A 21,937-nucleotide genomic window follows, 5' to 3' on the forward strand; every position below is an offset into this window, starting at 1 on the left:
GTCAAGCTGCTAGCCCACAAGGAATCCAGCTAAGACAGCAGCTGTTGCTTAATTATCATGTCATAAGAACATAACAGTGTCTCGCTGGATCAGACCAAGGGTCCATCTAGTCCAGCACTCTGTTCACACAGTGGCCAACCAGCCAGAACAAGCAGGACATGGTGCAACAGCACCCTCCCCCCCATGTTCCCCAGCAAAGGGTGCACCCAGGCTTACTGCCTCGAATACTGGAGATAGCACACAACCAACCATCAGGGCTAATAGCCATGGATAGCCTTCGCCTCCAGGAACTGATCCAACCCCCTTTTCAAGCCATCCAATCACTACATCTTGTGGTAGTGAGTTCCATAATTTAACTCTGCGCTGTATGAAGAAGTCCTTCCTTTTATTTGTCCTGGATCTCCCACCGATCAGCTTCATGGGAGGACCCCATTGGGTTCTAGTATTTTGAGAGAGGGAGAAAAATGCCTCCCTGTCCACGTTCTCCATACCAGGCATCATTTTGTCCACCTCTGTCATGTCTCCCCTTAGCCTCCTTTTTCCCAAGCTAAACAATCCCAGTTGTTGTAACCTTCCCTCGTAGGGGAGATGTTCCAGCCCCTTAATCATTTTCGTTGTCCTTTTCTGCCCTTTTTCCAGCTCTATAATATCCTTTTTTAGGTCTGGTGTCCAGAACTGTCCACAGTATTCTAAGTGTGGTCACACCATCGATTTGTGCGATCCTGGCCATTCTATTCTCAATTCCTTTTCTTAAAATGCCTAACATGTCAATGCTGCCTTCGACCGAATCAGGCCACAAGCCGTCAATTTCAGTCCCCTCGGAGACAGGGCTGGGGCACCCACGGCCTTCCAGATGTGGTCGGATTCCCAACTGCTATCAGCCACAGTCACCCTCTCCAATGACCAGGGGTGATGGGAATCGGAGTCCAGCATCTGGAGGTGCCAGAAGTTCTCCAAGGTGTCTGACAAAGGGGTTTCCCAGCTCTCCTGGACGTGCCAGAGATTTTGCATGCAAACCAAGCGCTCAAACAGCTGCATCCATCTTAGCATTCGTGACACAGCAAGATATCCTGAACTAAGTTTTTAGAAATCGCAAGCCTTTTTAGCGACAAAGTTCACCTAGGGCACAGCCCCAGGCACGTTTAGATAGATTGAAAACATTTTTTTTCCTGTCGAAACAAGCATAGGAATGCAACTTGCAGCTGTAATCCTATACCCATTTACCTGAGAGCAAGCCCGTTATATTTAATGGGATTTACTTCTTCTGAGTCATCATGCAAAATGAGGAAAATAATAATGACCCACCTTACAGGGCTCTTGTGAAGATTAAAGAGGTCATGCAAAGAGCTCTGTCCACTTGGAATACATTGTAAAACATTATGCGTTAATATATTTTTTTAAAAAAAGAATGCTATAGCATATGGACTGTTAAGGTGGTGTTAAAAATCATTTCAAAGCCTTGAAGCAAGCAAGCAATCTTATTTATTTCTAATGTGCTCTTAGAGCAGGAAGAAAATAGATCTCCAGATGTTTAGGACACGGTTACTAACAGGGACTGGCTGATGAGACCAGTCCTTTTCCAACTTTATTGGCTGCCAGTCCGATTCAAAGTGCTGGTATTAACATTCAAAGCCCTAAACAGCTTGGGGCCAGGCTATCTGAAGGAACGCCTCCTCCCATATGGACCTGCCAGGACCCTAAGGTCATCCTCAGGGGTCCTTCTTCGTGAGCCCCTGCCAAAGGAAGGGAGGCAGATGGCAGGTGGCTACCAGGAGCAGGGCCTTCTCTGCTGTGGCACCCCGGCTGCAGAACAAGTTCCCTACAGAGGTTCGCTTGGCACCTACATTATATTCTTTTAGACCTTTTTATTCTCTCAGTATTTTAACAGTCTATAAATTAATTTTAACTTTGCTCTTTTAAATTTGTATTTTTGCATTGCTGCTGTTTTTATCTTGGTTGTGCTTTTATATTGTATTTTATATTATGGTTTTATACTGTTGTTTTGTTTTGAATTGTCTTAATTTTGTAAACTGCCCAGAGAGCTTTGGCTATTGGGCGGGATAGAAATGCAATAAATAAATAAATAAAAAACTCCAAATATTCCGGAGCACTGATCCTACTAGCAGGGTCTTCTGGAATTGGAAGTCCAAAACATCTGGTACCTACTGCCTAATTTTGAATACCTAGTCCCTATTGGTGATTAACCATCGTCCACAGCTGACCAGAAAAGGTTTCGTAAAACTGGAAGAGAATTCAGTGCGCTCCTTCTCTCTTAACGGCATCTATGCCTTAAATGATTAAAACAGTTCCATGCGGGCAAACCATGTCCTGTCCCGTCCTTAAATTTTGTGAACTTTCTTGTAAGCCCAGCTAAGTACCCAAGTAATGCGAAATAGGCTTGGAATTTTAAGTACTAGGGAACGGGTGTAGAAGAGAAAATGCCCTGCCCCATATGCCCACCTCCCCATTTACCTTGAGGAGTACGAAGAACTCAAAAATCCGACGGAAGGACGGCGGGAAAAGGCGGGCGTAAGTGACGGCCATCTTGAAGAAAAGCGCATGGAAGAGTCGGTCGCGTACGTTGATAAGAGGGTTCTGGTTGAGGGTGCGGACTCCTCGGTTATTCCCTGCAGGGGGGCCTCCCCCGACATTGTTCATGGGGTGATGGTGATGGTTGGGTTGATTGTCTGACATCCTGAGCGTCTTGGGGTGTGGGTGAGATGGCAGTTCCTAGCGTCCTTCTGCGAAAGGGGGTTTCGATGACAGCCGGGCCCGTGAAAATTCAGTTTTGGGGTGCAGACCAATTTTCACTCTGATCAGAGAAGGCACACCCAATAAGGAGGAAAAATAAGAGAGTCACTCTAACCCACCACAAGGAAAACAAGAAGATATGCTAGTCCGGAACAGAATAACCCACAGTCAGGAAAATGGTCCTTCACGGGAAAGTTTCAATAGCTTTCAAAGCAGCTGAAAGTCGTGTAGGTGGGAGGGCCACCCCAGATGGACGCAGCCCCCTAAGTCAGTGGGGTGCTCTTAAGCTTCATAAACGGAAATAAGCAAAGCTGGGGTTTTTTTTTCCAAGCATTAAGACAGGAAGGGGGTGGAAATTAATTGTCCGCAGGTGGGATATGGGCAGAGAAAGGGGGGCACAGGAGGTAAGAAGCAGATTCCCCCAAAGAGGAAAAAAGGCAACCATATATAGGACTGGTCTTGAGCTGTGAAAGAGCTACCCCCAAAATGGACGGGTGTGTGTGTGTGTGTGTTAGAATCAGTGCCTTGGAAGGGATTTAGACGTTTTAAAAGGGTGTCAGTCTCATGGATGGAATCCAAACTACGATTGGGGGGGGGGGGGTTGGGGGGGAGGATAAGCCTAAAAGTCAAGGTATGTAGTTGTTTTAGTTTTTTAAAAATAACCAAAAGGTCAGGTGGGGATTACGCAGCCAAGCCCCCAACATGCGAGGTGGTCTGGATGGTGATAAAACCTTTACGGAAATATTCGGGTTGCCAAACCACAAAGTTGTACAGGCCACGATCTAGAGCAGAAAAAGGAGACTTTTTTTGTTTTTGTTTTAACAAAAAGAAGCAGAAGGGGAGGGAAAGGGGGAGACGGCTAACCTCAAAGCACCCCCAACCTGGGGGGAAGCAGATGGAGGAGGCTGGAAGTGTTACAACCCCTTCCTTTAATTGAGGGGGTTGTCAAGTCCCGCAATGTTGCAGGGGGGGGCAGAAAGGGATCAAAAAGAGGGGAGGAAACGGGTTTTTTTTAAATCCCTACCTCAAAAAGCCTAGAACTGGGGAAGGGCCTTGCAGCCCCTCACTTAAAATGGGGGGGGGGAGGACGCCCAGCTGCAAAACTGGATGGGCACAATCCAGGCAGGAGGAGAAGATTGGGCAGAAGAATAAAATTTGGGGGGGGGAAGAAGGGAGGGAGGAGGAAATGCCCACCTCAAAGGCCGCAGTCTGGGATGGGGGTAAGAAATGGGGGGGGCTTTCCAGTGGGAAGCCAGAGGTGTAAGAGAGAGAGCCCCCCAAAACACACACCTAGACCCCTTCCCGTTTGAAAAGGGGGGGCAGGAGTCCCCCCTCCAAGAGGCCCCCAAGAGGGAGGTCAAGAGCCTTTAGGGAGGGAGAAGGACACACACAGACACCCCCACCCCCAAATGGGCCTAGTCGGGTGTGAAGCCACCCCAGAGTTTGCAATAAAGAGAGGAAAGGGGGGTGTAGGAGAACCAGGCTAGGGAGGAGGAGGAATGGCACCCCCCACAAAAAAAAAAGATAAGGGGGCAGCCCCGAGTGGGGCTGCGCCGGCTTCTGCCTCCCCCCGGCTCCTCAAGACCTCTCCGCTGACGGGGGGCCGGCGAGGGAGCGGCCCGTGCCCGGAGTTCAGCCACCTCTCAGTCCCCCTTCGCGTCCGCCAGGGCCGCCGCCATTTTGTTTGGCTGGTTCCTTCCCTCTCTTCCTCCTCCTCCTCCGGCCGCGGTGATGACGTCAGCAGCGGAAGGGAGGGAGGGAGGGGGGAAGAGGGGAAAGGAGCGAGCGCTCCACGCTGAAAAGGATTCTGGGAAAGAAAAGGCAGCGCGCGTCTCACTCCGGGCCAAAGGGGGTCCGGTCGAGGTGAGGATTTTTGTCACACTTGCGGTTCCTGATTGACGATTATTATTATTATTATTATTATTATTATTATTATTATTATTATTATTATTATTTATTGCATTTTTATATTCACAAAAACTAAAACAATTCAAAGTCTAAAACAAACAGTATGAAAATATGATATAAAATACACATTAAAAGGGATTAAAACATACCATTTATTTCTCTCTCTTTTTTAAAACTTGATAGTCATGTCGGGAAAATGTTCAAAAATAGGAAACAACTTCTTTTTCTTTTTCTTCTTCTTCTTCTTCTTCATCATCATCATCTTTTCTCTCTCTCCCGCTCCATTGAATGCCTAGCTCTACCAGTTGACTGTCTGCCTATCCTGATAAGGCATTGGCTTGGGAGAAGCCTGTTATAGTGGTGTTTATTATTAAAAGCAACAGATAATAATAATAATAATAATAATAATAACAATAATAATAATAATAACAATAATAATAATAATATGATGGAACTGGGTGGAGAGACCGATTTTTCATGCGATTCTTATCATTCTTGGACCGAACATGGAGGCTGCCCAGAAGTGAAATGGGAACCGGAAGTGATGAAGCTGTAAGCAGAACTCATTTGTCCACCTCTTTGTCCTGAAGTCCGCACTCCCCCTCCCAACGCAAAGCCCGTTCATTACCATACGACTCTTCCCATCATGCACCATCATGCAAGTTCTTGTCGCTTCTGATATTTTGCTTCTATTTCTTAAAAAAATCAGTCCGTGAGAGAAAAGATAGAATGGTTTCTGTTACTCCCAACGGTACAGAAGACAGTTGCAAAGGAAATAAAAACTGTTGGTTGGACGCCATATCCTAGAAGAATTCTTGTAGTGAGAGGTATATATAGCACTTGAATAAGACGGGAGTTTGTGCTCGCTTCGGCAGCACATATACTAAAATTGGAACGATACAGAGAAGATTAGCATGGCCCCTGCGCAAGGATGACACGCAAATTCGTGAAGCGTTCCATATTTTGCTGGTAATTGCCCCATCTTCCCTTGCAGGCAATAATGAACCAACAAGGGCTGTGTTGTTATTGCTGTTATTAGTATTTCTATTATGGCAATTGGACTGGTAAGTGCAAAGGACAGGGCCTTTTGTGGTGGTGGCCCCACACTGTGGAAAAGAACACTGAAGACGCTTCTTTTCTTCAGTCTGAAGGCTGCTGCTTTTATCGACTCGTTGCTTTCATACTGCATTTTATATTGCATTTGTTTTGCATACGTTTTGTAGTGTTTCAAGTTTCTGCGCAGACTTGGGAGGGTTCCGTCTTTACAGATAATAACATAGAGCACTCTTCAAATACTTGAAAGGTGGTCACACAGAGGAGGGCCAGGATCTCTTCTCGATCTTCCCAGAGTGCAGGACACGGAATAACGGGCTCAAGTTAAAGGAAGCCCGATTCCGGCTGGTCATCAGGAAAAATGTCCTGACTGTTCGAGCAGTACAACAAAACATCAGGAAAAACATCCCGACGGTTAGAGCAGTACGACAATGGAACCAGTGACCTAGGGAGGTTGTGGGCTCTCCCACACGAGAGGCCTTCGAGAGGCAGCTGGACAACCATCTGTCAGGGATGCTTTAGGGTGGATTCCTGCATTGAGCAGGGGGTTGGACTCGATGGCCTTAGAGGCCCCTTCCAACTCTACTATTCTATGATTCTGTGAATAATAATGATGATGATGATGATCCTGCCTTTATACAGTCTCCTGTTTCTCCTTCTTGGCAGCTTCGCTATTGCCTGCAGAAAAACAAACAAATACCATCCCGCTTTTAAACTGGCCCTTTTTCTCCACTCGCCGCTGTGAAGCTCTTATTGAACATTTAAACATGATTTCCTTCTTGTGGTTTATGGGTTGGGCTGTCGGAGCCCATTGCTCTCTTCATTGCTTAGTTACTTGGTGTGTCTGAACACAGCGGAGACAATATCTCGGAGGAGAGCATTGGCCAAAGCCGTTCAGTGGGTGCCAGGATTGCGAGGAATCCATGAGAATCTCTGATCCGACCCGCCTGGCAACCGTCTCCCTGCCACCGTGGAGTGCATGGCCTCGATCAAACCTTCCTCTCATCTTCGAGACTTCAGCGATTACCTCGTTTCCTTGCTTTGCTTTTCCTCCTCACATGTGCTTTTTTGCCGCCCCGGACTAAACAAACCAGCAGTTCTTCAGGGCAGCTGTGCAAGAGGTGAGCTGTAGGACGGAGAAAGGAGCACCCCACAAGAGGTGAGCTGCTCTTCGGCAATTGAACGAGTGTGAATAGTTTACGAAACTGGGGTGGTGGGGAAGGGTCTGCTTTGAATCCATAGTGACTAGCCAACGGGTTGGGCCCCCTTTCAGCCGGGTTCAATTTTCGGTGAAGATTTCTAGGGCCACGTTTTAGGGGTGTGCAGGGTGGAAAGGAACGGGGGCAAGCTCAGAGGCAAAAGGGGTACAGACCCAAAATACAAAAAAAAAACCCAGCATATTTTAGCTGAAAGCTCTTAGTGCTAGTAACTCTTTGTAAACCGCCCAGAGAGCTTCGGCTTTGGGGCGGTATATAAATATAATAAATAAAAATAAATTAAAACAAATAAAGAGAGGCATTTCAGCCTTTTCAAATGGGAGAAAAACTGCACAAATCCACCATCAGTAAATGGGAGAAAAGGGAAGGGGCCATGACCTTCTGGAGGGGTGGATTTCGTAAGTTTGGACTATCGTAGAGGAAACTGAAACTTTATCGCCCTCAATTCTGTGCCCAGGAGGATGAATTTCTGTGCAATTCCAACTCGGCTCTAATCCAGCTCCATCTTCCACGTTTGGGCGGAAGACGGTTCAAATTGCATGATTTTTCAGTATTCAAGGCAGTAAGCCTATGTAATTCGCTGGGGAACATGGGTGGGAGGGTGCTGTTGCACCCAGGTCCTGCTTGCGGGCATTCAGTAGCTGGCTTGCTGCCCATACTAAGCCTCCGAATGAAATGTCTGGTGGTAGAGGCTGACGTTTCACTTTGCATTATGCCAGCCTTCCAGTTTTTTTAAAAAAGTTGGGGCAGGCAGCCTGGCAGGCACCAAGGGAGGTGACCACAGTCAACACGTTGGCAATCTCGTCAAACAGCAAAATCCATAATGTGTATGTTGTCATAGTCTCTGGTACCTTGCATCTCCAGGAATATTATCTACCCCATTTTAGAAAATGTTTCGAGAGAACCGTCACCATTAATATTACTTAAATGTCTAGTTCATGACAGTTCCTAACAATGTTTTTTTTCTCGTGGGATTAACTGGTTTTACTAGGTCAGGGCTCCTGCATCTTCAACAGGTGTATAGAAAACGGAATTTCAGCCTGCAGCACTTGGTGAAATCCCCCCTTCATCACAACAGTTAAAGCTGCAGAACCCCTGCCCTCTTTCACCAGAGGGACCAGATACAAAAGAGGGCAGGGCTCCTGCAGCTTTAACTGTTGGGATGAAGAGGGGATTTCACCAGGTGCTGCATGCTGCTGAAATTCCCTTTTCTCTACAACTGTTAAAGATCCTCCTTTCCATATGCTCAGCCTCATTTGATTGCTTTTAATTGCTGTTTTATTGTGATTGTTTTTATCGCTTTTAATATTTGACCTGTTTTTGTGTAGTTTATCGTCGCCTGCCGCCTTGTGAGGGCGTCTGCCCTGAAAGGGCGCCAGGAAATGCTTTTAAATCCAATAAATAAATACATTTCATCGGGCCTTTAATTCATTCCCCGTCCGCCAAAGAAAACATGATGCCGTTCCCCTGTAAACAGAGTTACGTGCGCTGCAAGGTCTGTTTGGTGGCGTGGCGGGTTTGTACCAGGGAGAGGTGTTTTCGTTGTCCCAGAAACGATGTTTGCATCTCCTTCATCTGGTTGTTGTATCGTTCGTTCTTTCGCCCACGTTCTCCTCTCCTGTCATCCTACATCCCAGCGTTACCTTTGCAAAAAGACGACAGCAGCTACCATGGTCCCTATCAGTTTGGGTCGACCCGAACCGTCAAGGTTACCCCGAATGGTTTGGACCGACCTCGTGTTCCGGGTCCCCTGGTGCAAGGCCCCATCCAAAGGTAGGCAGCTGAAACGTTTGCGCTCTTCGTGCTCTGCAAAAGCCTGTCTGGGCACCACACGCAAGAGGAAGCTGAACGAGTGCCGAATTGAGGAGAACCAGTACTTCGCGCGAGTCGTACCGCTTCCAAATCTGGTTCGCCTCTATTCGGCACTGGTCAGGCCTCCTCGAGTATTGCTCAGAGCCAGGCATTGTGGAGACTGGAGCAGTGTCCAAGGTGATCGTCTGTGCTGTGGGCAATTCCCCGGGACACCTCTCATCCGGAGTGTCCGCCTGTGCTCTGTTAGCTCTGGCTAAACAGGGGACAGGCAGCTGCTCCTGAGGAGAGGTATCCTGGGAGATCAGTCATGACACAGGCGGTCTCCTGGGATACCTTCTCCTGTCTCCACAATGCCTGGCTCTGAGGAAGGATCCCTCAGAGCCAGGCATTTGGGTCTGGCCGGCTCTATAAAGAGCTGTGCCGGCCACTTTCCCCCGCTGATGAACATCTCCAGGGGATGGCTGGACATGGCGGTGGTGAGTGGAGGGTCTTAGGTGTCAGGAGGGATGGGCCCTGCTCAGCCGTAAGTCTTTGCTGACCCCTGACAATGGTCCTCATCTCTCATAGAATCATAGGATAGTAGAGTTGGAAGGGGCCTAAAAGGCCATCAAGTCCAACCCTCTGCATCCACCCTAAAGCATCCCTGACAGATGCTTGTCCAGCTGCCTCTTGAAGGCCTCTAGTGCGGGAGAGCCCACCACCTCCCTAGGTCACTGGTTCCATTGTCATACTGCTCTAATAGCCAGGAGGTTTTTCCTGAAGTCCGGCTTGATCTCTTTCTCTCTCTTTCACACACACACACATACACACTGAATAGCTTTTACAGCACGAATTCCTGTCAAGGGTCAATGCACTGCTTCTTTTTTAAATCATTTTTTTAACTAACAGTTTGAGCAGGGATTAGGCCACAGAAGCAAGCACACTGCAGGCAGGCTCAGTCCTCAAGCAACACACCTATATATATAGAGAGAGAAGTCTCTTTTGAAGAAGAAGAAGAAGAAGAAGAAGAAGAAGAAGAAGAAGAAGAAGAAGAAGAAGAAGAAGAAGAAGAAGAAGAAGAATGGCCTTGGTTAGGCCTCATCTAGAGTGTTGCGTCCAGTTCTGGGCTCCACAATTCAAGAAAGACGCAGACAAGCTGGAGCGTGTTCAGAGGAGAGCAACCAGGATGATCAGGGGTGTGGAAACAAAGCCCTATTAAGAGAGACTGAAAGAACTGGGCAGGTTTAGCCTGGAGAAGAGAAGATGGAGGGGAGACATGATAGCACTCTTCTAATACTTGAAAGGTTGTCACACAGAGGAGGGCCAGAATCTCTTCTCTATCCTCCCAGAGTGCAGGACACGGAATAACGGACTCAAGTTAAAGGAAGCCAGATTCCGGCTGGACATCAGGAAAAACTTCCTGACTGTTAGAGCAGTACGACAATGGAATCAGTTACCTAGGGAGGTGGTGGGCTCTCCCACACTAGAGGCCTTCAAGAGGCAGCTGGACAACCATCTGTCAGGGATGCTTTAGGGTGGATTCCTGCATTGAGCAGGGGGTTGGACTCAATGGCCTTGTAGGCATCTGCTATTCTATGATTCTAGAAGAAGAAGAAGAAGAAGAAGAAGAAGAAGAAGAAGAAGAAGAAGAAGAAGAAGAAGAAGAAGAAGAAGAAATAATCACTTGCACATGCTACACTCCTTAGAAATCTCCCATCCTAAGCATTCCTAAAAGTGCAGCCTTGGTTCATTTGAAATTCCAACTCCGTTACTGAGGAAATCTGGAGGTCAGAGTGTTTAACTGAACAGTCTAAAACCTCGCTCCGCGGGGGTCATTCAATTGTTCACATCTAGATCTAACGGAACAGTAGGACACAATTTGAATGGATGGATTTGCATTCAAGAATATGATGAGGATGATTTGACGAAATATGGAGATGTGAATTCTGGGGAATTGTTTTAGTGAGTAATGGGATAATTGATGCTTTGACAGGGTTTCTGCTTATCCTGGGGTTGTCCATATGCAGAGAAATTAAGAGGTGAGAGATATTGAAATATCTTCCCTTCCTGGATCCTGTACCCATCCCTCATGCATCCCTCTAACCTTATATCTTTGTACCTAGATCATCTATCTAGATTGTCTCTCTATCTGGATTCTCCATCCAGCCATCTAAATCATCTATCTATATATCTGGATCCTATTTGTTAAGCCAAAAATGCTCTTTTATTTCAGTGGTATCCAAGGGAACAGAGGGGCGTGAGCAAAACATGGCAGCTGCATTAAAACTACAACCAGAGTGTGCGGGTTGCAGATTTAGAAAAAAGAATGGGAACATGAATCCACCACGTCTCTGCCTGGATGGCATCCCAGAAAGTGACGTGAAAGAAAGAAGAGGAGATACTCTCCCCAAAACCCCTACTGTGAACCCATCACAATCCGCTCCAGGAAACGTAACCCCTCTCAAAAAACGTGCCATCAAAAAGATTCTGGTTGACCTGCGACCCATTCTGGAGAAAGTCACGGACCCCTTGGCCTCTGGGCAAGAGGAAATGTTGGAGGACCCACAAAAGACTGGGTGTTCTTCACCGACCATCGGAGGTTCCAGAGGTGATGACCTCATTAGAGCCGAAGCTCATACCACAAAGATGGCCACTGTTGAAGGAGGAGAAGGCCACACTGTGGAGATGACCACAGTTCACTCCCAAGAGGAGGACATTTCATGGCCTCCAACTGTTGACCCCTTTAGAGCCTTCGATTTGGACGCGAAGCCACACGAAGGAACCCAATCGCAGCTGGGAGAATCAACGCAGCTTCAGGGAAACAACTCGCCAGCTGTCCTGACTCTTCAACCCCAGTTCAAAACCCCGGTTTTCTTCCCCAAGATAACCCCACAGCAACGGGCTCCGCTAGAGACAGACAATTCAACAGAACCAGTAAGGATACGTTTGCTTTATTGGGGTGGGCGGGAAGCACTTTGTGGCTCGTTAACCAGTTTGGGGGTGGGGGGCACTGAAGATTTAAACCAGGAATGAGAGGTCCCCCCACCCACCCCCTAATTCCCTCTTTGCCACCCCTTCTCTCTCTCTTATAATTCCAGAATTCTTTGCCACCCCCTTTTCTCTCTGCCACCCTTCTCTCTTAAAATTCCAGAATTCCCTTTGTCACCTCCTTCCTCTCTATCTATGCCACCCCTTCTCTCTCTTATAATTCCAGAATTCTTTCTTTGCCACCCCTTTCTCTCTTTGCCACCCCCTTTTCTCTGCCACCCTTCTAATTCCAGAATTCTCTTTGTCACCTCCTTCTCTCTCTCTGCCACCCCTTCTCTCTCTTATAATTCCAGAATTCTTTGCCACCCCTTTTCTCTCTCTGCCACTCCCTTCTCTTATAATTCCAGAATTCTTTCTTTGCCACCCCCTTTTCTCTCTCTGCCACCCCCTTTTCTCTCTCTGCCACCCTTCTCTCTTATAATTCCAGAATTCTCTTTGTCACCTCCTTCTCTCTCTCTGCCACCCCTTCTCTCTCTTATAATTCTAGAATTCTTTGCCACCCCTTTTCTCTCTCTCTGCCACTCCCTTCTCTTATAATTCCAGAATTCTTTCTTTGCCACCCCCTTTTCTCTCTCTCTGCCACCCCCTTTTCTCTCTCTGCCACCCTTCTCTCTTATAATTCCAGAATTCTCTCTTTGCCACCCCCTTATCTCTTTCTGCTACTCCTCTCTCTTATAATTCCAGAATTCTCTCTCTTTACCTTCTCCCTTCTCTCTTCTCTGCTACCCCTTCAAAATTCCAGTAGGTCGCTCTATGTTCCCTTCTAAATTCCCTTTTAACTAGAAGAACATCTGCAATGAAATGCAGAATTGGAGCATGTACAGCATTGGCACCCTGTTTGGCATTGATAAACCACTGCACCAAAAAAAAAAAAAAAAACCTTGATAAAACTGTACCTCCAATCACACAAAGATGGGATTTTTTTGCGGGGGGAGGTTAGTGTTTTATCAATGCCCAGAGGCAGTATGGTGTAGGGGGCCTTGGGGGGGGGGAGCAGCCAACCTCTGACATTATATGCCCCCCATGGGGGTGGGGAGTTGTCTGGTCCCCAGGGTAGGAATAGATCACTAAATGGTCCAGGGGCTGGAGCCTCTCCCCTAGGAGGGAAGGGTTAGGACAGCTGGGATTGTTCAGGTTGGAGAAAAGGAGTCTGAGGGGAGACAGGATAGAGGTGTGCAAAATGAGGCGTGGTGTGGAGAAGTTGGAGAGGGAGGCATTTTTCTCCCTCTCTCATAATGCTAGAGCCCGGGGTCATCCCATGAAGCTGATGGGTGGGAGATTCAGGGCAGATCAAAGGAAGGACTTCTTCACCCAGTGCAGTTAAACTATGGAACTCACTACCACAGGATGTCATGATGGCCACCAAACTGGATGGCTTTAAAAGGGGGTTGGATAAGTTCTGGAGGCAAAGGCTATCCATGGCTACTAGCCCTGATGGCTCTGTGCTCCCTCCAGTATCTGAGGCAGTAAGCCTGTGTGCACCAGTTGCTGGGGAACATGGGCGGGAGGGCGCTGTTGCATTCATGTCCTGCTTTGTGCGCTGGACTAGATGGACCCTCGGTCTGATCCAGTAGGGCTCTTCTTCGGTCCTTATGTTCTTAACCGTTCCGTGGAGGTTTCAAACGTTAACACAACCCAAATGCATTTCAACCACAATGAAAGCCTATTTAAAAAAAAAGAAAAAAAGGCCGCAGAACCCAATTAATTCCTCCTCGGGGGCTGTCCCAAAAAAGAGGTGGAGCACAGGCTTTCCCCCCAAATGTAACCTAATAACTAGATTCCCCCGTTCTCCTCCCCCCCCAGCCTGCGCCCCCCTCCCCAGACTTTCAGCTGCCTACCCAGCTGCTCTTACAGAGGCTACAGGAGACCACGACCAGCACGCACCACGTCCTGATCACGCAAGTCCTGAGTTCGCTGCGGGAGGAGCTGCTGGTGCCCAGCCCGTGCGATGGGTAAGGACTTTGGGGTCTCTCTCTCTCCCCCCACCCCCCATTCATGGCCCTCATGGCTTGGCAACTTTACGCTGCGCGGAAATCAGCGATCCCAGCAGCCCTTCCAAAAAGCCGCAGCAAAGGGAGAAAAGGCGGATGGCAGCCCTGCTGAAAGAAGGCTTGCTTTTTCCTCCTCCTCCTCTTCCGTCTTTCCTTTTGTGTCTTGACTTTAAATTAGGGGCGGTGAAGCCAGAGAGTTCCATCGCATCAGTGTTTGATCACCATTTTGCCCACGACCCTCCCACAGCGCCGTCCCTGTTCCTGGGGTCCTCTCGCCTCTTTCCCTCCATTTTCCGTGTCTTTCAGGGATGGGGAAAGTGCGGTGTTTTTCTCTCAAGGGATAAAACCGTTCTTCCGTCCCCATGTATTGCTGTCCTCGGTCACACACACACACCCGGTCTGATCCAGCAAGGCTGGTAGCCTTACATTCCACCCCACGAATGGCAGGGTGAGGAAAGCCAAAACCGATGCCGTCACCGCATGTAGAAAACAAGCAATGCAAGAAGAAGCCTCTTCCCCTGAAGTGCTAGCTTACTAGAGTGCAGGGAGCGTCGTCCAAATCTGCGAAGGCAGGAATAGAAGTGTGTGTGTGTGTGTGCATTTCCAGAAGGTTTGTTCAACCGGAGGGGCAAGGGGAAAGACAGAGGGTTTTGTTCATGCCCCCACCCTTTGAATTCTCTCTCTCTCCCTCCACTTTCCAGGGAGAAACGAGACACCTCCCCTGAGGCCCCTCAGACTAAAACACGGAGAAGCAGGGCTACAGATGTCCGACGGAAAGAGCCAAATGTGGGTCTGGAAGCCACAAAACGGAGGCTGAGGAAATTCACCTGGATTCGGGACAGGCCGCTCTACAGCACAGGCAGGGAAGAGCCCCACCCAACCCCAATCTCCGAACTACCAGATTAAGGGACAAGGACATCACTGCATTTGACCCATTTCATTGAACACCCCGATTCTCAGATGTGGACGGGAGGAAACCGCCCACAACTAACATCCCGTATTCTCAGTCCTCAGTATCTTAGATAGACTGGTCCTGTATAAGGAGGCTCCACTTTACAATCTTGGCTAGATCTCCCTTTCAAAGACAAAAGTCTGGTTGGTGCAGCTCAAAAAGCCCGTTGAACACAGGTTCTGTGTCCCAAAATGGCTGCTGTTGCATTTTAAAACCATCTGAGCTCTCTTTCTCAACAGGTTGTCCTCTAGAGATGTTGGACTCTCAGCCCAGCCTACCTCACAGGGTTGTTGTTGCGAGAATAAAACAGAGAGGAGGATCACGCACGCCGCCTCAAGGAGGGGAAAGGGTGGGATAGAAATGCAATACAACAACAACAAAATTAAAAAAGGCACCGCCCAGATGCATTTGCCAACTGAACGCTTAAAACAATTTAGTTTGACCGTTGGGTCTTTCAGCTGGGCGAACCTACAGGAACTATGCAGGACGGGATCTGATGAGAAAAGCCCCTGCACACTCATGTGCCCCACCCCCTTGATGTACTGCATCAATGGAAGGTAGAATATGAGCAAGGCAGATGTGACCCGCCCCGCAGGGCTGTTGTGAGGCTAAAACAGTGTGCTTGCGGGCACACAATCCCAGCGCCCTTAGAGGAATAAACAGGTTAAAAGAAAGAAAGGGAAAGAAGCCACTCTGGCAGGGTATATTGAGGGGGGAAGTGAGGCCGTTCCACCAGCCTTGCTGGAAACGACGTCATTTGCTTTCCTCTTCCCTCCGCACCGCTTCTTCCTTGCCTGCCGTGCCTTTTTAGGTTGTAAGCCTGCGGTCCGAAATGGGCTTGCTGGACCGATTATACATCATGGTTTGGCTGATTATAGGCAAGTAGCTCTTTAAGTAAAGGAAGAAAAAGGAGGCGGCGATGAGTGACACCCATTGTTCGGCGCTCGGGGTGGTAAGAAAAAGCGCTGGGTCCTGCCATTCTCCGGCCCTTGCTCCATGGCGTAGGAGAACTACAGGAGACAAAGACACACACACACGTGCAAAGGGCTTCCGTGGGGCTTTGTTTATTAAGAAATCTATCCCCCCCTTTCGGGAGGCAGGGGGTGCCGAATGGCCAGCTGCCCCCCCCCCCCCCGCGAAGCCTGCCACCGCTCACACGTAAAACTGGAAACCGAATTTCGCATTGTCGCTCACGCTCCGCGGGCACAGGTAAAAAAGCTCATCCTGAGTGGGCGTCACCCAGCGGGTGGTGTGGAAGCGAGACTCCCCGACCTGCAACGGGAGAGGAAGCGGATCAGGGCCAGGGCCTCGGGGAGCAAGGAGTGTGCATGTGCGCGCAGAGCCGGTGGGTAAGAAAAGCGAAGGAGCACTGGTCTTATAAGCGCCCCACATTCAGGCGACACAAGGAATCAACAGTTCTGCCATCCAGACCACGCAGGTGGAGATGGGGGGGGGCGCTGTAGCCCTGGCCAGCGGCTTTCAGCTCTGGTCGCCTGAAAGAACCCCCAACTCGCCACAGGCGAGCATCAGTTTAAAAATAGCCCCTGGATCGGACTTTACAAAAGGCCACGGGTGGGGAAGGCATTCAAGACCGGGAGGAGAGGGGCAGCCTGATCAGGGGATGTGATTTGGGGGGGCGGAGTGCCCCAGCCCCCTTTTATCACACCGTCTCTAAAAGGCGCAAACCTGCCAGCCAGGGACGTCCTTCATGATTTTGGCCTCCTCGTCGAGATTCTGCCGCAAGATACGTAGGGTCCTGAAGAAGAAAAGAAACGACGACATGAACAACCGTTCGGGTCAAGAAAGGGGACACCGTCCGAAGGCGCAGAGCCAAAAGCTTGGAGAACAGCAGCGCTTCCAAGGAACGGGACTACGGCAAATCGCCGTGGTAGGACAACCGACAGTCCGCCTGAAACGAGCGGAAGGCTGAAGCCGAGACAGCTTTCAGAAAACACAGCGAGGGGGTTATTTGGTCTGCGGATGGCAGAGATATGCGGCAAGGTTTGGCAAAGTTTATAATGGAGAACCCGCACCCCAACCCTGCAGTTCGGATCTTTTGGCGAAAGGTTGTGGAGAGAACCACGATGACGAGTATGAGGCCCTACCTGTGAGTAGGTAGCAACAGTTAAGGTTTCATTGTTTTATACGTTACTGGGGGGTTTTATGCTATGCATGTTTCAAGTTATTCTTCACGGTTTCCCCCATGTATTTACCCTACCCTTAATCTTAATAAATCTTAATAAACAATTTGTGCCTCCTCTTTGTCCTGGCTTGAATCCGTGCTAAATCTGGTGTTGTCGGCTCACAGAAAACTCCTGGTGGTTCCACCTAGATCCATCCTCCGATTGGAGTCCACCAGGGGAAGAGCCTTCCGCGTGGTGGCCCCCCTCCTGTGGAACTCCCTGCCTCTGGAGGTCAGGCAGGCGCCAACCTTGTACTCCTTTCGGCGCCTCCTGAAAACATCTTTACTCCAAGAAGCCCTTCTTTAACATGCAGCCTTGGGTTACTGTTATTGCTTTTTAAAATTTTTGTTTTCACTGTTTTTATTCTGTTTTTATTTTCATTTTACCTTGTACACCGCTCCGAAATTTTTCAATGGGGAGCGGTATATCAATATTCTAAATAAATAAATAAATAAAACAGGGCTGCCTTTACGAGGTGCGGCGTCTTGCGTCTCCTGCTTCCAAGCGCCGTGTCCCTGTCGCCAAAGGCGACACGTGCAAAATGCCATCGTTAAAACAAAGACGCATTAACCAAAATCCAGGCCAGAAAGAACCGAAATTGGAGTGTTTGGGGAAGGGTCCCAGGAATTCCAGTGCAAGCAAGGAGGGCCTCTGAGCCGGCTGGATTTCAGGTGGCGTTCAGCAGGGAGTTGGGACTCGAAGAATCCCTTTCAAAGCTTAGTGTGCTCAGGGGCCTTGAGACGGGGAAATTGGCAATCTGAGCTCTGTGCAGGGACAGAGGGCAAGGTGCACGCAGGACCAAAGGACGGGGACAGATGCGTACCTGCGGTCATCCTCAGCCATCAGGAGGGGGAAAAGCGCAACCCGTGTCTCCAGATCTTCAATGCTCAGGCGCCTGCGGAAGGCAGAGGAAACAGGTCAGGTAAAGACTAGACAGGCTTCCAGGTCTCACAGCAAAAGGCAAAGAGAAAAACAAAACCTGGTTTCTGGCTGTGGCCTAAAATCATAGAATCACAGACTAGCAGAGTTGGAAGGGGCCTACAAGGCCATCTAGTCCAACCCCCTGCTCCATGCAGGAATCCACCCTAAAGCATCCCTGACAGATGCTTGTCCAGCTGCCTCTTGAAGGCCTCCAGTGTGGGAGAGCCCACAACCTCCCTAGGAAACTGGTTCCATTGTCATACTGCTCTAACAGTTAGGACATTTTTCCTGATGTTTTCTCATACTGCTCTAACAGCCAGGAAGTTTTTCCTGATGTCCAGCCAGAATCTGGCTTCCTGTCACTTGAGCCCGTTATTCCGTGTCCTGCACCCTGGGAGGATCGAGAAGAGATCCTGGCCCTCCTCTGTGTGACAACCTTTTCAGTATTTGAAGACTGCTCTCATGTCTCTCCTCCATCTTCTCTTCTCCAGGCTAAACCTGCCCAGTTCTTTCAGTCTCTCCTCATAGGGCTTTGTTTCCAGACCCCCGATCATCCCACTGTAGTCCAGCCAGGAAGCTATTATTCAAAAACTCCAGGAGAGGGCCAAGGTGCCCCTCCTTAATTTCTGGAGCATTACTGAAAATGAGAACTGTAGTTGCAGAACCGATGCTACGGCAACCTTTCACTCGGTGCTGGAGTTCATGACGCTGGATTTAATTTCTGGCCACGGTCACCCATCTCCTCCGGAATTTCGGCCACTGCCAAAGACCCAGTCAGGGGGGTTGGTGGTCCATCTACCCTAGAGCCGGCGGGCATCAGGAATTAAAGAGGCTTCTAAATCAGTCGCTACTTCTTTTAAAACTGAAGGTGGTAGCGGCTGAACAGGGAGCCATGGCCCGCACGCACACACATCATAATTCCCAGGGTATCCAGTTCTGTGACGCTCCATACAGCTGGAACCTTCTACCTCCCAGCACTCGTCTGACTCTTTCTATCAATGCGGTTAAATCCCCCAATTTAAAGCACTCTGCTGTCACTTGAGGCACAGGTGAACTCAGTGGCAAAGAGCACCTTTTATCAGCTCAGGCTGATATACCAGCTGCGCCCTTATCTGGGCAGAGATAGCCTAGCTACAGCGATCCATGCTCTGATAACCTCTCATTTGGATAACGGCAATGCATTATACGTGGGGCTGCCTTTGAAAATGGTCCGGAAGCTTCAGCTGGTACAAAACAGGGCAGCACGGTTACTAACAGGGACTGGCCGACGAGACCACATCACGCCAGTCCTTTTCCAGCTTCGTTGGCTGCCAGTCCAGGTCCGGGCCCGATTCAAAGCGCTGGTATTGACATTTAAAGCCCTAAACGGCTTGGGGCCAGGCTATCTGAAGGAACACCTCCTCCCATATGTACCTGCTCGGACCCTAAGGTCATCCTCAGGAGTCCTTCTCCGTGAGCCCCTGCCCAAGGAAGTGAGGCAGGTGGCTACCAGGAGGAGGGCCTTCTCTGCTGTGGCACCCCGGCTGTGGAATGAGCTCCCTAAGGAGGTTCGCTTGGCACCTACATTATATTCTTTTAGACGCCAGGTGAAGACCTTTTTATTATTCTCCCAGCATTTTAACAGTCTATCAATTCAATTTTAACTTTGCTGTTTTAAATTTGTATTTTAAATTTGTATTTTTGCATTGCTGCTGTTTTTATCTTGGTTGTGCTTTTACATTGCGTTTTATATTATGGTTTCATACTGTTGTTTTATACTTTGAATTGTCTTAATTTTGTAAACCGCCCAGAGAGCTTCGGCTGTTGGGCGGTATAGAAATGCAATAAATAAATAAATAAATGAATAAAAAGAAGGCTCTCTCTCCCCTTCTAAGGCGAGGAGTCCGGTGTGAGCTTACACACTCATACGCAGTGTCTAGTAGCGCATGTATACTTATTTGGCGGAGTAGGTAACAACCATAACAAAGTTCAGCGTCAGTTCGCAGCGTGGCGAAGGTCAGCACTTTTTGCTACTAACAAACGTGAACACACACAGCGTGGGCCTTGCACAGTTCGTAGCTGCCTTTGGATGAGAACGTGCAGTTCACAAGATCCTCAAAACTCGGTACGTGGGACACAGTTTTCCCCTACCCCCATAGATAGGGGGTAGGGTCACTTGTTTTGAGACATTAGGTGTGCCCGGGCACACCCCGTGCGCACGCCTATGGCAGGCACCCTTTTTGGTAACTATGGGGCAGCGATGTCCTACTTATCAGAGACAGCCTAGCTACTTACCGCCTCTCCCGGTTCCATGTCACAAGGTTATAGTAGCCATACACAAGCGCCCCAATTCCAATGGCAAAGAGGCTGTAACCTGGGGCGGGTTAGGAAGGAAGAAAATAGAAGGTTTATATCGCCAGGAGCTCCCTGAGCAACGTTCCTTTAAAATAGCAAGTCAGCTTCTGTACTGGATTTGGTTTCGGAAAAATGCCGAGTCCGGTGTGAGCTTACCCAGAGCCATACGCAGCGTCTAGTAGCGTATGCATACTTATTTGGTGGAGCGGTTAGCGACAATTACGAAGATAAGAGTTGGTTCTCGTAGCAGTACTGTGAAGTTTGGTGCTTTTTGTTACTAATGAAAGCTAGATAATACACAGCGGCTGTTTTGCACAGTTTGTAGCTTCCTTCTGATGAGAACGCTCCTTTCCCTGCTGCGAGAACCTTTCTTTCCTGCAAAGAAATTAAGCCTCCCCTTCTCTTCCTTGGTGTCCAGGTTGCCAATTGATCCCCTCAATCTCAGGGGGCCCTGCTTCCGGGCCTCTGAAGACCAAACCTACCATATGTTCTCCTCTTGAGGACCAGACCCCCCACATACTCCTCTAGGGGACCCAGGCATCTGGGACTCCTGCCTCTCTTGGGGACCCAGGCGTCCAAGGCTCCTGCCTCTCTTGGGGACCCAGGCGTCCGGGTCTCTTGCCTCTCTTGGGGACCCAGGCATCCGGGTCTCTTGCCTCTCTTGGGGACACAGGCATCCGGGTCTCTTGCCTCTCTTGGGGATCAAGGCGTCCAAGGCTCCTGCCTCTCTTGGGGACCCAGGCATCCAGGTCTCTTGCCTCTCTTGGGGTCCAGGTCTCCTGCCTCTCTTGGGGTCCAGGTCTCCTGCTTCTCTTGGGGACCCAGGCGTCCGGGTCTCCTGCCTCTAATGGGGACCCAAGTGTCTTAGGACCACCCCCGTCCCCTCGTTCTCTTCTTGGGGACCCAGGCGTCCGGGTCTCCTGTCTCTCTTGAGGATGCAGGCGTCTGAGGACCACTCTCTCCCGTCCTGCTCTCTTGGGGACCCAGGCGTCCGGGTCTTCTGCCTCTCTAGGGGTCCAGGTCTCCTGCCTCTCTTGGGGACCCAGGCGTCCACCGTCTCCTGCCTCTCTTGGGGACCCAGGCGCCCACCCCCTCCACCCTCCTCTCGGGGACCCAGGCGTCCGGGAGCCCCCCCGGCCCCTGCGTCTTGGGGTGTGGAGGGCAAGGCCGCCAGCCCCCTGCTGCTGCTCACCGGAGAGCCCCCGCCGGGGCAGGTGCCTCTTGTAGTCGATGGGCCCGTATCCGCCCGGCGGCGGCATGTCCTGCTTCACCTTCCCGGCGGCAGCCGCCATCTTGGAAGCGGGCAGCTCCTTCCTGGCAGCGGCGTCCTCCCGCTGACGTCACCGACGAAAGCCACGTTGTCTCGCTTTGACGACGTCAGGAGCGTGCCTTCGACGCGCCGAACACCCCTCCCCTCCAGAGCCGCTGTCTACGTACCGTAAGTGCGCGAGTAAAAGCGCAACGGTAACCTGGTTACCGTATATATACTTCGATGGGAGCACGCGGAGGACCCTCCCCACCACACACCCCGCCAGCGTTTGTCACCTTTTGCTCAAAAAATCAGGCGCCACGGGGCGAGTGCTGCTTCTGAGCTCGTACAGAGTGCCCCTTCAGCCTCAAGCAGGACTTTAAAAAACACACGCCCTAAAATCAGCATGCTTCTGAGCATGCACAGAGTGCCGTTTTACTCCGAGGAGAAATGGCAGATATACACGTGTTCCTGAGGATGAGGCGGTGTGCTTTTCGCACAGAGAGCAGGAAGGAGCGGGTGTTTGAAGAGAAGGACGA

General features: G+C 49.7%; 3 protein-coding genes and 1 non-coding gene across 6 annotated transcripts in view; 2 read left to right on the forward strand and 2 right to left on the reverse strand.

The window, feature by feature from the left end:
• Positions 1 to 4,451, reverse strand: part of TMEM259 (transmembrane protein 259) — a 28,748-nt gene extending 24,297 nt beyond the window's left edge. Inside the window, exons 1-2 of one of the 3 annotated variants that reach the window (XM_063146929.1) lie at positions 4,392 to 4,451; positions 2,473 to 2,812 (exon numbers count right to left, since the gene is read on the reverse strand). In XM_063146929.1, the coding sequence (XP_063002999.1) occupies positions 2,473 to 2,694 (222 nt within the window). In that variant the 5' untranslated portion in view covers positions 2,695 to 2,812; positions 4,392 to 4,451. The other 2 variants (XM_063146930.1, XM_063146931.1) reach the window with 2 other exon arrangements.
• A 1,067-nt stretch (positions 4,452 to 5,518) lies between these two features.
• LOC134413257 (U6 spliceosomal RNA) lies at positions 5,519 to 5,625 on the forward strand. Its single transcript, XR_010026458.1, has one exon. It is a non-coding gene; the product is annotated as a U6 spliceosomal RNA (small nuclear RNA).
• Positions 5,626 to 11,054: 5,429 nt separating this feature from the next.
• Positions 11,055 to 14,775, forward strand: LOC134413208 (uncharacterized). Its single transcript, XM_063147338.1, has 3 exons — positions 11,055 to 11,654; positions 13,572 to 13,720; positions 14,461 to 14,775. The coding sequence occupies exons 1-3, from the start codon at positions 11,055 to 11,057 to the stop codon at positions 14,663 to 14,665; spliced, it is 954 nt and encodes a 317-aa protein (XP_063003408.1). The 3' UTR covers positions 14,666 to 14,775.
• A 976-nt stretch (positions 14,776 to 15,751) lies between these two features.
• On the reverse strand, positions 15,752 to 21,486 carry NDUFA13 (NADH:ubiquinone oxidoreductase subunit A13). The gene is made up of 5 exons (XM_063147143.1): positions 21,342 to 21,486; positions 20,090 to 20,168; positions 17,718 to 17,789; positions 16,398 to 16,467; positions 15,752 to 15,983 (listed from the first exon to the last, which is right to left on the reverse strand). Exons 1-5 carry the CDS (start codon positions 21,439 to 21,441, stop codon positions 15,864 to 15,866), a joined length of 441 nt encoding a protein of 146 aa, XP_063003213.1. The 5' UTR covers positions 21,442 to 21,486; the 3' UTR covers positions 15,752 to 15,863.
• Positions 21,487 to 21,937: the final 451 nt, after the last annotated feature.

The sequence above is a fragment of the Elgaria multicarinata genome, chromosome 23, assembly GCF_023053635.1.
Source record: "Elgaria multicarinata webbii isolate HBS135686 ecotype San Diego chromosome 23, rElgMul1.1.pri, whole genome shotgun sequence".
Taxonomy (NCBI): Eukaryota; Metazoa; Chordata; class Lepidosauria; order Squamata; family Anguidae; genus Elgaria; species Elgaria multicarinata.

Coding starts and splice junctions, on each gene's coding strand:
- LOC134413208 (XM_063147338.1), top strand. CDS start 11,055: ATGAATCCACCACGTCTCTGCCTGGATGGCATCCCAGAAAGTGACGTG. Junction 11,655..13,571: donor CAGACAATTCAACAGAACCA/GTAAGGATACGT, acceptor CTCCCCCCCCAG/CCTGCGCCCCCCTCCCCAGA. Junction 13,721..14,460: donor GTGCCCAGCCCGTGCGATGG/GTAAGGACTTTG, acceptor TCCACTTTCCAG/GGAGAAACGAGACACCTCCC.
- NDUFA13 (XM_063147143.1), bottom strand. CDS start 21,441: ATGGCGGCTGCCGCCGGGAAGGTGAAGCAGGACATGCCGCCGCCGGGC. Junction 17,790..20,089: donor ACATGGAACCGGGAGAGGCG/GTAAGTAGCTAG, acceptor TGCCTTCCGCAG/GCGCCTGAGCATTGAAGATC. Junction 15,984..16,397: donor AGGACGTCCCTGGCTGGCAG/GTTTGCGCCTTT, acceptor CTCCCGTTGCAG/GTCGGGGAGTCTCGCTTCCA.